This window comes from Festucalex cinctus, chromosome 2 (assembly GCF_051991245.1).
Source record: "Festucalex cinctus isolate MCC-2025b chromosome 2, RoL_Fcin_1.0, whole genome shotgun sequence".
NCBI classification, from domain to species: domain Eukaryota; kingdom Metazoa; phylum Chordata; class Actinopteri; order Syngnathiformes; family Syngnathidae; genus Festucalex; species Festucalex cinctus.
In genome coordinates this window covers 25,624,504-25,640,267 of record NC_135412.1, presented here as the reverse complement: position 1 = coordinate 25,640,267, position 15,764 = coordinate 25,624,504, and the positions used below count along the sequence as shown (strand labels likewise).

The 15,764-nt window shown below is 41.0% G+C and overlaps 1 protein-coding gene across 2 annotated transcripts in view; it reads left to right on the top strand.

The window, feature by feature from the left end:
* The window catches only part of ncam2a (neural cell adhesion molecule 2a), a 254,258-nt gene that overhangs the window by 197,290 nt on the left and 41,204 nt on the right, over positions 1-15,764 (top strand). For both annotated transcript variants that reach the window (XM_077514022.1, XM_077514023.1), the window contains exons 7-8: positions 5,528-5,697; positions 8,168-8,313. In XM_077514022.1, the coding sequence (XP_077370148.1) occupies positions 5,528-5,697; positions 8,168-8,313 (316 nt within the window). The remainder of the gene's footprint in view (positions 1-5,527; positions 5,698-8,167; positions 8,314-15,764) is intronic.

Genomic DNA, 15,764 nt, shown 5'->3' with positions numbered 1-15,764 from the left:
GCCATCGTATTTGTGTTCATGAATGTGTCAATACTTCCTGGAGGTAAAACAAGGAGCTGCGGTTTGCCGGTTATAGATCAAGTCGATAAGCTTTTGTGGCTGTGAGGAATTTATATTCCTCCCTCGCACAGAACCCTCGCCAGCCGTACAGTAATAGCGCACGCTGCTTTGGGAGCAGGGGCGTGAAAATGAGCGCCTGAGGAGCATTTGACACCACGCTGACAGCTTTGCACCTCGTCATGAGAAAATTAGCTCGTAGGAAACTTGCTATTTCCACCTGAGCGTCTATTGATAACAGCGAATCAGTGATTGTTTCCTGTGGTGCAGCCAATTATTTGCTGCCAATGGGCCGTAGCAGAGTTAGATTCATTTTAGTCCTCTTAGCATTGATCAGTTGATGGTGCCCCAGGTCTGCGTTGCAGCTTGTTGATGTAATGTTTGAAAGCCACAAATATATTTGTTATATGAATGTATTATCAACTTTAACATCGTGCTGACTGCTGAGATGGAGCAATAGGAACAAAAAACGTCTTAACAACTTTCATCTTTTGATTACCTCAGGCATGTCGGGTTCAAATTCTTCAAACGGAACCTGAAATCAATGGCCTCCTCCAAGGAGTGATTGGGAAACACATAAAACATAATGATCGAGTAGAACGCAGATCTTTGGCAAGGATTAGCAATCCTAATTTGGCATGCATGCATTTTTTTCAAAAAGATACATTATTGAATGTGAACAAAAGGGAGAAATACTGTATTCCTCAATCTGCATAAGAATTTAATGGGATGCTAAACCGTTCCGGAAAGTTATATAGCTCGCTGTCAGGTAGAATCCTTGTATCAGCAAAACAATATCTTGCTTGAGTTACCAAACACCACATCTGTAAAGTTGGTATTACAATGAATATGTTTAATAATCTGCCAAAAACTACTAATTTATTAAAATAATACGGACTCATCGGCACTGCCAGCATGTCGTTTACATGTTCTCAATGTGCGAGGCAGTCAATAAAACGTTGATCTACTCAGCAGTGTAATAAGCAGAAATGAATCTGCATGCAAACTGAACTTCCTCTCTTCCTTGTGTACCAAGCATTGTAGCTTTCTGTTTTTGATCAACTACAGGTTTACTCATATGTACCGAACCCAGGGGCTTTCAAACTCGGGGCCCGGGGCCATTTGTGACCCACGGGATGATATTTTGTGGCCCCCTACTTGACATCAAAGTTTGATATTAGTGCTGCCTCTACATTTTTTTTCTTTTCTTTTTTTTTGCCTGGGCTACCGTAGCTGAAGCTCATAACATCTTTCAGCAAAAGATAATTCTCAAGTGACACCAAGTGGAAGGAAAAGATATCCTGTCACCCAGTTCCAGTGAATTATTTTCCATTACCAACCATGAAAAGAGAGGTTTACAACAACAACAGCCAATTTCAAGTACCAGAGATGGATTGTTTTTTGTTGAGCATAGAGACACCTCAACATGTCTGGAACGCACAGAGAACGTTGCGCTAACTTGAAGAGTATGAAGTAGCTCGGAGATGAGAAAGCTGACCAGGTCACCAAGTTGTTCATGTTCTGGAGAACCGTTAATGTTCTGAACTGTTATTAATAAAGATTGGATTAGTTGTACTTTTTTATTTATTTTTTTATTCTTGACCCCCCTTTTTGTGGACTACTTTTTCGGGCTGTTTGTTTTTGTCCATGTTTAATTTTTAAATTTATCTTGCCAATATATTACAGTCCATGCCAAAAGTTTGGACACACGTTCTTATTTAATGTGTTTGCTTTATTTTCATGACGGGGTACTTTGTAGATTCTCACTGAAGGCATCAAACATATGTATGAACTGATGTGGAGTTATGTATTTAACATGGTTCAAAGGTGAAATAACTGAAAAACGTGTTTTATATTATAGATTCTTCAAAATAGCCATCCTTTGCTCTGGTTAATTTTTTGCATACTTTTGGCATTCTTACCTCTGGGAACTCCTTAAAGACTGTTGGAAAACCCTTTTGAAGTTCGAGAGAATGCCAACGTGCAACAAAGTAATTAGAGAAAAGGGTGGCTATTTATTTCTGTATATTTTTTTGTTGTTAAATATGTAACTCCACGTGTTCGTCATAGTTGTCATAGTTTTGATGCCTTCAATGAGAATCTACAATGTACATAGTCATGAAAATAAAGCAAATGTATTGAATGTGAAGGTGTGTCAAAACTTTTTCTCTTTTAAGCGCAAAAATCCCTTGACTAAACATGGCTACGATGATGTTAAAACTGGCCAGCACTCACCTTTAACCTCCCGTCTATTTTGCACAACAATTCATGAATCACGAAAAACAGAGAGAGTCAAGTAATGCGGACTCCACTGCCCTCGCAAACGTTATTAATTTAACCTCTAAATAACCACCGTTCCCAGTTGCATTTCTTGTCAGCGGGCCGCTTGGCCTCGCACCCATGCATCTCGGGTAATGGACTGCCTGTCAGTCAGCATAATGACATCCACCATCCGCCGCCTGTCCCATGCTGCCCGTGCCGAAGATGAGGCCCCCTCTTCATTTCCTCTTTGGCTGGCCAGCGTTATTATTACTTGGCTTCGCTGTTTCCTCTGCTGACTTTCAATTATTTTTGCTCACTCTTCCTACAGGAGCCAGCGCCACGCCGTCGCATTGTTTGTGTGTGCGTATGTCTCTCGACACATTTCCCGAGTTCCCAATATCTACCTTTCTCGTTGGCATGCAAGACGTGACCTCGCGCACAAGTCCATCAGCATATTCTATACTTGGTCTCTTATCGCTTTTCAATTCAGTTGCACAACGGCTGAGGTTTGAAAAGAAAACAGGGGCGGCTTCAGAATGAATGTCGGGCTTATCAATGCCATCAAATAAACAGGCAGGAATAAAAATGTGTTTTCATGCCTATTCAATTATTTTTCAGTAAGAGCGGCAACCTGTAAACATAAAGTCATGTGTGCTTTGTTGTAAAGCCCTACATCAGTGGTATCAAATGTACGGCCCGCGGGCTGGATCAGGCCCGCAAAGGGGTTTAATCCGGCCTTTTTAAATGAATTGTATTCAAAAAGTAAAAAGAAAAAAAAAATAGTAATGTCGGACGAATTAATCAGCCAGCCACAATCAAAACATATAAATTTGTAATTCCACAAGCAATCATGGACATGGAAGTTCCCTGGAAGTCATTATTTTACATATAGCCTGAAGTTGCGATTTATTTTGTAAAAAATAAAAAATAAAAATAAAAAAAAAATAAAAAAAATTAACTATTTGACCGCCAAAAACATTTAATGACGTATGCTAAAATCCTAATGAATGCTGCCATAAACGTTAATTGACGTTTATTACGTTTGTTTGTTTTGTTTTGTTTTTTTCCTCAATGGGCAGTGCAACGTCTTGTGCAGCACTGCCTTGTCATTGGGGTTGTGAAATCCCAAAACAGCCACTAACTATGGCCAGCAGATGGCAGCATTGTATCTTTTCAATGGGCTCACGGTTTATGAAATTACAATGAAACGTGACAAATCTGATGAAATCGAACGTTTTCAAAGATCCCGTGAATGATCAAAGCCTTTGTCACATTAAATCTAATTCACACAGCGTCAATAAACCAAAAATATATATATATTGTCAAAGTTACTGTTGTTGTGCAAAAAAATGTATCTTTACACAGAAAAACTTGTTTTCTCTATTATTTTTTTTCAATTTTCGCTTATGTCACTGAAATTACCAATTTTCGAATGGTGATTACTAAAGAACGGAATAAGGTAGAAACATGCTGTTGTTGTGTTTATGTAGTCGAAGCGCACAATATTTTGTTGAAAGTGAAAATGCTCCAATTCATCTGGTACTGTTGGGGTTGTTTTTTGGATAATATTTGGCAGTCAAAGAGTTAAAAGCAGACCAACATAAATCAAACATAAACATGCTAAATATAATGCATATTCAACTACTGGTAACACAAACACATACATAGATTAAGGTCCTTATAACGTCATTAACTGCACCACACAATGCATTCTGGGAACAATATATGTGCAAAACAGGTAGCTATAACTCATACAAGCTAAGTGTTGCCCCGTTCCATTTGCATTTGTTATTTTTTGGAAAAATATATTTACAGCTGAGTCCTGCAATTTAGGGCTTGCCCGCAAATAGCAAAAATCTGCGTATGATTGTTTTTAAAGGGATACTTGACTCATTGAACAATTTTTAGTAGTGAGAAGTTAATATTTTGTCCAGAATGAATTTGATTACGTTATTATTTTTCATGTACAATTAATATCTTTAACAAGTAATGTTTCCACTTGCTGTCGACTGATGACATCACCTGTGCTGAGCAAGTAGGTAACGGCCAATCATGGCTCACCTGTTTTCTGGGTTTGGTCAGTCAACTGAGCCATAATTGGTCGTTACCTACTTCCTCAGCATAGGTGATGTCATCATCAGTCGACAGCAAATAGAAAAAAAACAAACTAATAACTAATTGTACATGGGCGGCACGGTAGTCGAGTGGTTAGCACGTCCGCTTCCCAATTCTGAGGTCTCCGGTTCGAGTCCAGGCTTGGACCTTCCTGGGTGGAGTTTGCATGTTCTCCCCGTGCCCGCGTGGGTCTTCTCCGGGTACTCCGGTCTCCTCCCACATTCCAAAGACATGCATGGCAGGTTAATTGGGCGCTCCGAATTGTCCCTAGGTGTGCGTGTGAGTGTGGATGGTTGTTCGTCTCTGTGTGCCCTGCGATTGGTTGGCAACCAGTCCAGGGTGTCCCCTGCCTACTGCCCAGAGCCAGCTGTGATAGGCGCCAGCAGCCCCCGCGACCCTTGTGAGGAATAAGCGGTCAAGAAAATGGATGGATGGATAATTGTACATGAAAAATAATGAAGTTACCACATTAATTATAGAAAAAATATTTTTTTTTTTTTACTGATGAAAATGGCTCAATGAGTCAAGTATCCCTTTAAGTTAAATACAGTACCATGACTTTATCGATCCGGACCACTTGGTAATATGTTTTCTTCCATGTTGCCCCTGAGCTAATATGTTTGACACCCCTGCTGTAGATTGTCACGTGTGACCGCTTTGTTTGTGTATACACATGTGCAAACATTTGGTACATGTGAGATGCTATATGAAAGCCGTATCAAAAATTAATCCTCGGAAAATTGGAGGAAAAACTTTTTTCAAAGGAGTCAAAAGACAAGCGGGCTTAGGAAATCGAACCTGCCTCACACCGTGACGCGTGTGTGATGAAGATTATCAACGCTGTATTCCACACCACAGCTAAGGGCTGCAGCCTGCAGCCAAGTGTAGCCAATACATGTCAGCCCTGACAACACTGACACACTGCCTGAGCAGAGGAAGAAGATCTCTCTGGGTGATAGAGTTTGAGAAGTTGTAGCACGTCTGAAGAATTTTGATCACTTACAAAAAAAACATGGATTTCACTCTTCACCAATGATTCATTTGAGGAAGACAGTTCGTCCAATTGTTGCATCATGTTGTGCTTGTGCTACAGGAAAGGCCAGCAACTGAAGCCATCGGATCAGTATATTGTGAGTCAACTGGAAGGGGGGCGGAGCATGCTCACCGTCCGCAACATCCGTCAGGGTGACGGAGGCTTCTACTACTGCAAGTCCACCAACAAGGCGGGTTCTCAGGAGATGGAGCTTTTCCTCAAAGTGTTTGGTGAGTCATTGAGGCACAACACTTTTCACTCACTGAGAAATGTCAGTAATATAATATCAGATAAAATACAAAATGTCCATTTATTATAAGAATGTTCACATTTTCTCAGTGGTATCAAGGTGATATTCGTCTGACTTTCAATTTCAATAACTGAATCGCTCCTATGAAAGATTTCAATATACGTATGTCCTTTTGTTTTTTGCTCAATCCAGTCTGATTGTGCACAAGCAGATAATCAAAGCATACAGACATGTCTGATATCTGCCTCCTTTCAAGTTGTAATGACAGATTATTCTTCAATACAGATTTAAAATGAAGACGAGTTTGAATGTGTTGTAACCTAGTAATATTTCATCTTTGGCAACAACTGCATATGCTTGTGTTATATGTAAAGCAGTGATGAGCATCTGTCTTCTTAAACAAAACCAAATTTTCAGGTTATTATTCATGGATTTCCACTAAACCAATACATATACTTGACACTGTATTCACATTTTTCAAATCTGAATAGAACAAATAGCCACACATAAGTAAAGCAAGAGTGTCTGATGCCGAAGTAGCATTATATAATAGTATATTAGGTCACACTATTTTGTCATTCAGCCCGACGGGGAGAATATGCTATGCTGATGTTTGCTTTGAAAATTTCACAAGTCAGATCCAATCTAAATATAGCATTTGAGTGCCAGCAAAGACCCAAACATGGCATATTCGCTTACTGGCTCTCCAAATTAGCTTAAAAAATATTCAAATGAAAAACGTTGTTTTTGTCAGGGTTCCTTTGTGAGCTCCATTTGACAATAAATGTGTTTTCACTGTTTATGCAAATGCAAATTATACAAACACCAGTACGTCTAGCATTGATAAGTCCTGTTTAATTAATATAATAACCGCAATTATAATGTCAAATGTAAGTATTAAAAAATACAAATATGTTTTTTTTTCTTAACTTAGCTTAAAAAGAGAGAATACACTGCCTATGATGCAGATTTTTATTTTATTACAACACATAACCACTTCACTATTATGTTTTGGATCTTTAATGACCTTTTGTAGCATTTTTCATATGCTACATGAATGAGACAAACCCCACATTCATTCATCCATCCATTTTCTTAACTGCTTATTCCTCACAAGGGTCACGGGGGGTACTGGAGCCTATCCCAGCTCGCTTTGGGCAGTAGGTGAGGTACACCCTGAACTGGCTGCCAGCCAATTGCAGGGCACAAAGAGACGAACAACCATCCACACTCACAAGCACATCTAGGGACAATTTGGAGCGCCCAATTAACCTGCCATGCATGTCTTTGGGATGTGGGAGGAGACCGGAGTACCCGGAGAAGACCCACGCAGGTACGCGGAGAACATGCAAACTCCACCCAGGAAGGTCGAAGCCTGGACTCGATCTCGTGTCCTCAGTACTGGGATGCGGACATGCTAACCAGTCATCCACCGTGCCGCCAAACCCCACATCGTATTTATGTATTTATAAATACACTATTGATCAGTGCATCTTGATCAGTGGTAAGCCATTACTGTACCCTTTATTGTCACGTTATTTGTCCTACGAAGACCTTTTGGACACCTGTATGTGAAAATAGTTTGGTTCCTTTTCTGTCTTTCCTGTTTTCTGCAAACTAGTCCGATTTCGTGACCTACTAATGTGTTGTTCTGGATTAATGGCCAAACATCGCCATGGCTCAAACATTTATTGAAAGTCTTTTCAGAATAATTTTTGTATTCTAGCTGCAAAGGAAGACAACAGTTTATAATACAAGTGTCCAGATATGTTCCGTTTTTAAAACTCATTTTGATGTCTGTTTGTGATGGCTTGTTTTGAAAAGGTTCCACACTCCCGAGAGTGCTCTCCCAACAAGGTTAAAAGCTTCCATCCAGTACATCAAAGCCGCAGTGTGGGCTTTCTGCTACTCAAGCCCGCTTGTTGAAAACTAATGTACTGACTTTGTTGGAAAGATGGTGAATAAATGGTACCCATCATTTATACACGATGCTCTCTGCCTTCCACCTGCAGTGTTTTCAAGCTTGCTTTGAGCTCCTTATCTGGAGCTAGCGATCCCCCCCACATCACCTTTTACACCATTTGTGATTGTGTCGGAATCACCTGGTGGTGTAAGACCATCCTCTACCAAACAGAATTTTGCGCACGTTCAAAGCCAGGAAAGGTGGAATGTGCATCGCAGCAGAGGCAGGCTGGATGTTTGAGAAAGATAGAAATGTTTTATCTGTAAATCTGCTGAGAGTGGGCCAGAGGGTTTCCTCCTCTACTTGACAGAAAGCAGAAGCCTGTGATTTATAAATGATCAGCACCTCAGTCATGCATCAGCTGTGTGTGTTTAAACCTGGCGGCGCAGCCTTCATCTCCTCTTTCTGACTGGCGCGCTCATCTTCTCTCACTTTTTTTTTTTTTTTTTCCATTTCTCCACCCTGACACATCCGCTGTGGCCTCCAGTCCAGCCCCACATCACACAGCTGAAGAATGTGACGGCGGTGGAGGGCAACGCCGCCATGATCTCCTGCATCGCTGAGGGTGAGCCACTGCCCGACATCTCCTGGAGACGGGCCAGCGACGGGCGGACCTTTGTGGATGGAGACAAGGTAGAGGCCGCCAAAAACCCAGCAATGGTATTTGTGCGCAATGTCATCCAGTGTGAACTGACAAATGTGTTGTTCTTGCAATTCTCCTATTTTATAATATCCTTTATGAGTTCTCTTAAAATACAACCATCTAAAAACTACAGCTACAAAATATCTCTAGAGCTTCTCAGTCATCCAGGTCATGGTAATCAACAAATCTAGAATCAAGGCAACCAGACTGGTTTTATTTTTTCCACCGCAGGAACTTCGGGGTAAATTTATGGGGCCAGCCCCGTATGTGCGTGTCTCAACAGCAGGAGCCTTCCCGACCGGGCAACATTTACAGGAAGTTACGGGGACGAGCGAGGTCCTACTTGAGGGTAGATACTCCGCCGGCCTGATAAACACCCGGTCAGGCTCCGGCACTGATTGGTTAAAAATTATTTGGCATTAAAAAATATATCTTACCTTTATGTGCAACGGTGATGCATTCTCGGCTAAAGTCTCGCCATCTCGTCTCACTTAAACCATCCAACCACGACAAGTACACAAAACTAAAAAGCAGTAAGAACGGCAGCCGCTTCACGTTTTCCTCTTTCCTCGTTGTTGTTCTGATTTTTGCCACACCATGCTTGGGTGACATCACGTCGCAACCGTCACATGGTGATTACGTGTCAATTGAAAGTCGTGACGTTGCAAATGTTCATCATGCTCCACAGTGGAGAAATAGCCAGGAGCGGGCCGGCTGAGAGGTTCCCATGTAAGTCCATACACCCCTCCCTATACCTGAACCTTCTGAAGTGGAAACGTGGCTTTAGACCAAGTGTGTCCAAACTTTTTCATTTGAGGGCCACATACAGAAAATCAGAAGGACGCAAGGGCCACATAATGTTATGAAGAGGAATTGTGTTTAGTCCTAAAAATTGTACAACTAATTTATATAAACCAATTTATTTTTAATATGGCAGTAGGGTTATTATAGTTTTGGAATTTCTAATTTTAGTTTTTATTGTTTTGAGTTTCGTTTTGTTTTTTTAATTTAGTTAGTTTTAATTAGTTTTTAGTATGGTTCTGTTAGTTTTTATTAGTTTTAGTTCTTTAATAAATGCTTAATTTTAGTTTAGTTAGTTTCAGTATTAGTTTTAGATTAGTTTTTTTTTTTGTTTTTTTTTTAATGTGTATTACTTGTGCACAATATTAAAAAAAAATACCATGGGCGCAACGTCATTATTCTGGTTGATATCAAAATAAATCTACTAAAAATCACATTTAAAATCATCCCCAAAGGCTCATGCATTAAATTAATTACCAAAGACTAAAACGAAGGACATTTTTGCTGTAATTATTGTTTTATTTTTAGTTAGTTTTGTAAACATAAAATGTAGTTTCAGTTAGTTTCCTTTTAAAAAGCATCTTCGTTTTTATTTGATTTCGTTAACAAAATTTTAGTTTTGAATTTTAGTTTTTTCGTTAGTTTTTGTTAACTAAAATAACCTTTAATAGCACCTGTGTTTTTCGACACTATCCCTTCTTACTTTGACCATCTCCAAACATTTTAGTTTTTATTTTATTTGAACTGAGTCAAATGCCATTTTTAGCATATGTCGCGGGCCACTAAACAATGGACGGCGGGCCACAAATGGCCCCCGGGCCGTAGTTTGGACACCCCTGCTTTAGACTCCTTTCACCTAACACAGGGTAGGAGGCTGTCTCAAAGACAGAGCAGAGAAAATCCTAGCCACAGTCGTAGACAGAAGAAGCAGACAGACATCAGGAAGGTTCTAACTAACAGTGGCTACCCAAACTTGGCCAGGAGAAGAAAAGCTATTACACACGAGCCTGTACACAGAAACTGGAGGCGCAATGTGGTCGTCACCTACGCTGGTTTGTCATAGAAGCTCAGAAGAGAAGCCATCTCTAAACAGAGGAGGAGGTTTGAGGCATCACCTACCATCTGTTTATAACAATGACCTGACATCTCCTCCCCGAAGAATCATCTCGTTCCATGGGAAGAGAGGCCATAACGAGCTGTTTTGCCACAAGGCGAGTTGAACGACTGATTGGTATGCAGGACAGTCTTTTCGCTTCGACGCTGGACAACAACAACAACAACCCTACTGTGAGCAGCCCCAGAGGGCACACCCACTGACGCACAAATAGGGAGACTCCACATCTCAAAAATTAGAACCGGAGAAGCCTTTTAGATTAAAGGTGACACTTGAAAAAAAAAAAAAAAACAGCCCATAGCCACGATTCAATCTTTGTGGGTTGCACGAACATGTATACACATTCGTGCTATCAAAAGTTAAAAGCTCTAAAGCTTTAACTCCAGAGGTATCCAAGTTAGGCTCGTTTAGTCAGTGGGACGGCACCTCCTGTACAAGTCCTGCACTCAATAGGCCAATATTTCTTGCGAGTAGAGCATGCACAGAACTCTCGTTTTCATTGTATTCCGATCGTGTTTATTTAAACAAAAATTCAGGTTAGAAAAGGGGTAACCCAGGGATCATTTTCGGGGTTTGGCACGTGTTTACGTGGCCTTTCCAAACACAAAAATCCTATTTACATCTTCAAAGGGTTATTGACTGCATCCAAACATAGTCACTGACAGTGCTATACAGTGTCTTAATACACCTAATAAAGCACAAGTCATATCTATTTTCCTGTTTTGTCCTTATGGAGCACTTTAAAATGTCATTGCTTTCACGTCTATATGAAGTGATTGCGTGGGTGTGTGTGCCTCGTCTAGTTGAATGATAAAAGTAATAGCCAACATTTACAGGTAATTAATGCTACAGTAAATGTCCTCATAAAAGTGGTCATAATGGTTTCCATCTGCCGCACATGAATTGTTGAAATTATCTTACACGACAAATGCAGCTCATAACTCGTGCGGAAACAGATGTTGTTAATATTTTTGCTCCATAGTTGTCATTTGTTTTGAACACGCAAGCCGTCCGCTCACGAGCATGTCGTAACTCAGGTCGTCAACGGCGAGAATGTCCTTGTACTTAGATTTATCGCAAAGAATTGTTTATGTTAAGACCTGCTATGTACAGGTAAATTAGAAATCAAATGAAGAGCAGCCAGACTACTTTAGGAACGTAATTAGTCTGAGAGACGCTGCCATCAATGTCAGTCCTGAATCCCCTTCCCACAAAAAACAGCAGCTACAGTACTCTATTTTTTTGTGGGGAGGGCTGGAAAAAGGTCAGCACAAAGATAAATGAATGTGTGTGCTGGCTTGAACCGCCTTTGGTTGATAAATAACAAGTTGCAAATGCAATTATGGAAATGCAACTGGAGCCCAACACACCTAAGCACACGCAAAGACAAACTGAGCAAAGTGTGAAGCGAGGCATGATGGATGAACGCAGTCATTGAGGTTTAAGGCAGAATGTTCCTTTCTCAATTTACTCTCCAATCTGCATTGCCTACTCTGCTCCTGTGTGGGCCTTGCATAAGCTTCATTGCACTCGCAGGGTAGAGTTTGTATTCGTTATCAAGCGTCATCATCGGAAGAACTGAATTGCAACTTTTTTACTTTAGCGTTTGACTAAATGGACAAAGCTGAGCTTAGACAGTAAATGAAAAAGACCTAGGTTAATTGATCAATGATTGAGGAGTTTATTGACTAGAGCAGGGGTCGGCACCCCAAAATGTTGAAAGAGCCATATTGGACCAAAAAAACAAAAAACTAAATATGTCTTAACAAATTAAAAGCCTTATATAAGCCTTATAATGAAGGCAACACATGTTGTATGTATCTATAATAGATATATTAACCTACTATCAAAATGACTGCTAACTAAGTTAATGGGATAGTTCGGCTTTTTTGACATGAATCTGAATTTCATCCTCACCTCCAGTATGTGCGATCAGCACTGACTTACCCCTGACAGCGTTCTGTGACACGAGTCTGGTTGGACGAGAGGAAAATAGTCCAGCAAGCTGGCTGGGGTCACGGAAATAAAGCGTTTTTCTTCTAAAAACAATTTGTGTTCAAAAGAGTGATACATTTGCATCATTAAACTCCTTTTCTGAAAAAAGTCAGACGCCATTACCGCCAGCCACTACTTTTCTGTTTGTTCGTATCACTGTGCGTCGCCCTGTAGACAGCTAATCAGCTGCAGACAGCTGATCCTTCTGCCTTCGAAAACTTGTAGATTAGTGCGCGTCTATCAGCTGCGTGTGGGGCGCCGCGCAGTGATACGAACGAACAGAAAAGTAGTGCCTGGCGGTAATGGCGTCGGACTTTTTTCACAAAAGGAGTTTAATGATGCAAATGTATCACTCTTTTGAACACAAATTGTTTTTAGAAGATAAACGCTTTTTTTCCGTGACCCAAGTCAACTTGTCGGACTACTGTCCTCTCGACTAACACCGGACCAGAACTCGTGTCACAGAACGCTGTCAGGGGTAGGTCAGTGCTGATCGCACACACTGGAGGTGAGGATGAAATAGAGATTCATGTCAAAAAAGCCGAACTATCCCTTTAAGAGATCAGATTGTTGATGTCGTTTTTATTTTGAGGATTCGAAAAAACAATAACAAAATGGAACGTGTGTAACGTGCCCTTATCTGGGTAACAGAGTGACGGGGCAGGGACGATGGCAGCACAGCAAACACTTGCCCATATTTGTCACTGGTTGCAAAGTGACCAAACGGTAAGTGGCCTGGTGCCTTTTACCCCTGATTTTATTGTTAAAACGGCTACAGTTTGGCAGCATGCCTTTATCCCAGTTTCAACAGAAAGCCCTCACTTTGCTTATGAGGAGGAGGAAGAGGAGATGAACATTCATCTGATTCTAACGGCAAGACAGGATCTGAGGGATTGAGCTACAGCTCCACATAGGCTGCTTTGAGGTGTCTTCAGGCTGAGCAGGCAGCCGTCTTGTGTCCCAAATGTTGGGAGAATGGGTGTTGCATTAATTACTGATTCCTCCATTTCTCCTTCATGCTATTTTCACTCCAAAATCTCTTGCTGTTTTCACTCGTTTCTATTGGATGCACAATTTTGGATGTACAAGTGTGCTTCAGTCTCTCATCCATTGAAATTGTAAGTCCACGGATAGTTTCTGCTTGTATCTTGTTTGACAATGCATCTATATTGGGGGTAATTAATGCGTTCATTTTGAGTTAAAGTTCCTTTAAAACTCTTTTACTGTCACTCATTATCATACACGTCCTATGTTTTATTTCATCAGATTTTGTCATGTTTCATTGTAATTTGATACACGGACAGCCCATTGAAAAGAGATACATTGCTGCCATCTGGTGGCCATAGTTAGAGTGTTTCTGATTCCACAACCCATTGACCAGACAGCGCTGCACTTAGATGGTGCACTGCCCATTGATTAAAAAAAACAAAAAAAACAGGTGAGTTTACTAATTGTTATTAAATGTTTTTGGCGGTCAAAGAGTTAACACCACTAGTTTTTTTTATGTGCCATTAATGACCACCCCTTACTTGGAAAGCCTGTACTGCGGAATTCCAGTCGCAGCAGAGCAGACACATCCACGTCAAAATTTAGCAGTAATACATTGAATAATAATGCCTCTATTTGTGGAGACGGGGGTCAAGTTGTTTTACAATTTGAAAAATGTGCAGAATTTCACAAGTTACTTCATTTTAAAGATTAGCTAGCTCTTAATATGAAAAGTAAATGCACTGAGCTGTCACCAATGTCTTACAAATGCAATTATGCCATCTAGTTGCAGAAAAATGACCAACATAAATCAGTATCACACTCGTATTTTACAGTACAGTACATCTTTTTAATTTTAACTCAATTTTATGAATTATTATGAAATTACTGCATCAATAACTAATAGATGCTGCCATGTTTCATTTCTATTTGTTTAGCATTTGTTCCACTTTTATGTTAATAGTATTGAAACTTAGGGGAGAAAATGTATTGTACTTTTTGAACATATAACATTCGCGATTAATCGTGAGTTAACTATTGAAGTCATGCGATTAATTACGATTAACTTGCGGCACCCTTACGGGGTCTATGAAGTCACTCTCAGCCCAAAAGTGCCACCTCATTGTGTACCTGGCAGCCTTGTTAGCAAAGTAAAGCAAAGTAAAACGACATTCATTGGTGAATGCAACTGTCGGAAAATTAGACTTTGTAGCGTTTGCTGAGCCCACAGCAAACGCTTCTTCTCCTTGTGAGCATTGGAGGAGTGGCTGCAATCCAGCTTTTGCATTGAAGAGTTCTTTAGACTAAAGAGACAACAGCATCTTCAAATATCTTGATTGCTGCTCATCACTGGCTTAATTAACAAGTGTGTTCTTAACAAATGCATTTTGTTGTTGTCGCGTGGATGAGGCAATGCAGTAATCAAAAGTGAACAGTGCAGGCAGGAAAAAAAAAACAAAAAAAAAACTTCTGAAGTAGGATGACGACAGTTTGCAGCCATGCTGACATTTACAGCTGGCATTTCTAATAAGTGTCTCGCATTGCGATGAAAGCCACCCAGCCTCCTCATCTGAGAGTCAGATGCTGGCTTATATTATTTATGCATTCTGTAAGAAAAGAAACACATGTTCTACCTTCTCTTCTTCGCCAACGCGCCTTTTGGCTGTCGCGGCTGCTGTTTGTGATTGCATGAACATGCATGTAGCCGCTGTGAGTATGTGCGCGTCTACACTTCACTGTTGTGTGCTGGCCACTTGCCTTCCACTGAGCTGCATATCAAACAGGCTCTGCTTTGGAGGCTGCCTTGGTCTCCATACACACACCCCGGCAGTTGGCAGAGAGGAGCGGGACGGGATGGGGGAGATGGGTGGGGGGGTTGGTAGCCAGTCATTTCCTGACTCAGAAGTTGGAAGGTGTCCTCTCTCTTTCTCCTCCCTCGCTGATCCCTCCATCCTCAGCATTCAGAGCGTGCGCACTCCTCCAATCCCATTGACCCCAGCTGGCAAAGTAAACTGTCAAAAGTGTGAAGTGGTGAGCCACTGCAACTCGTCGGCTGACAGGACTGCGATGATAAGAGTGGCGATAAGCTAAATAGGATAAAGCAGAGACAACACGGAGCGTGCTGGGGTGGACTGGGGTCATTACAAAGAGATAAATGCGCAAGGGAATATGTTTGCTTCGACTGTACACTGCAAGATAACGCATGACTGACGCCACATTCCCACCAAGCAGTCCATTTAACACCAGTAAAGTTCTGGTATCGTTTAGAAGAGGGATTTTCAACTGATTTTGATCCGGGGGCCACCATTTTAACGAAGAAGCCACCTGGTGTTTACTGCTGTTTCGTTACGTTTGGAGGTGTTTGTGCAATTTCTGGTCATGGCGTGTTGTCTGTCTAACCCTTGGCAACACAATAGGCCAGTCTCTCATCATTCTGTGGCTTTTCAGCTATGCCAATGTGCTTTACAGAAAGATACTGTATGTACTGTAGCTCTTGAAATTTGATCCGACAGCTTCACGAGGGGATTATGTAGCATCCCTTTT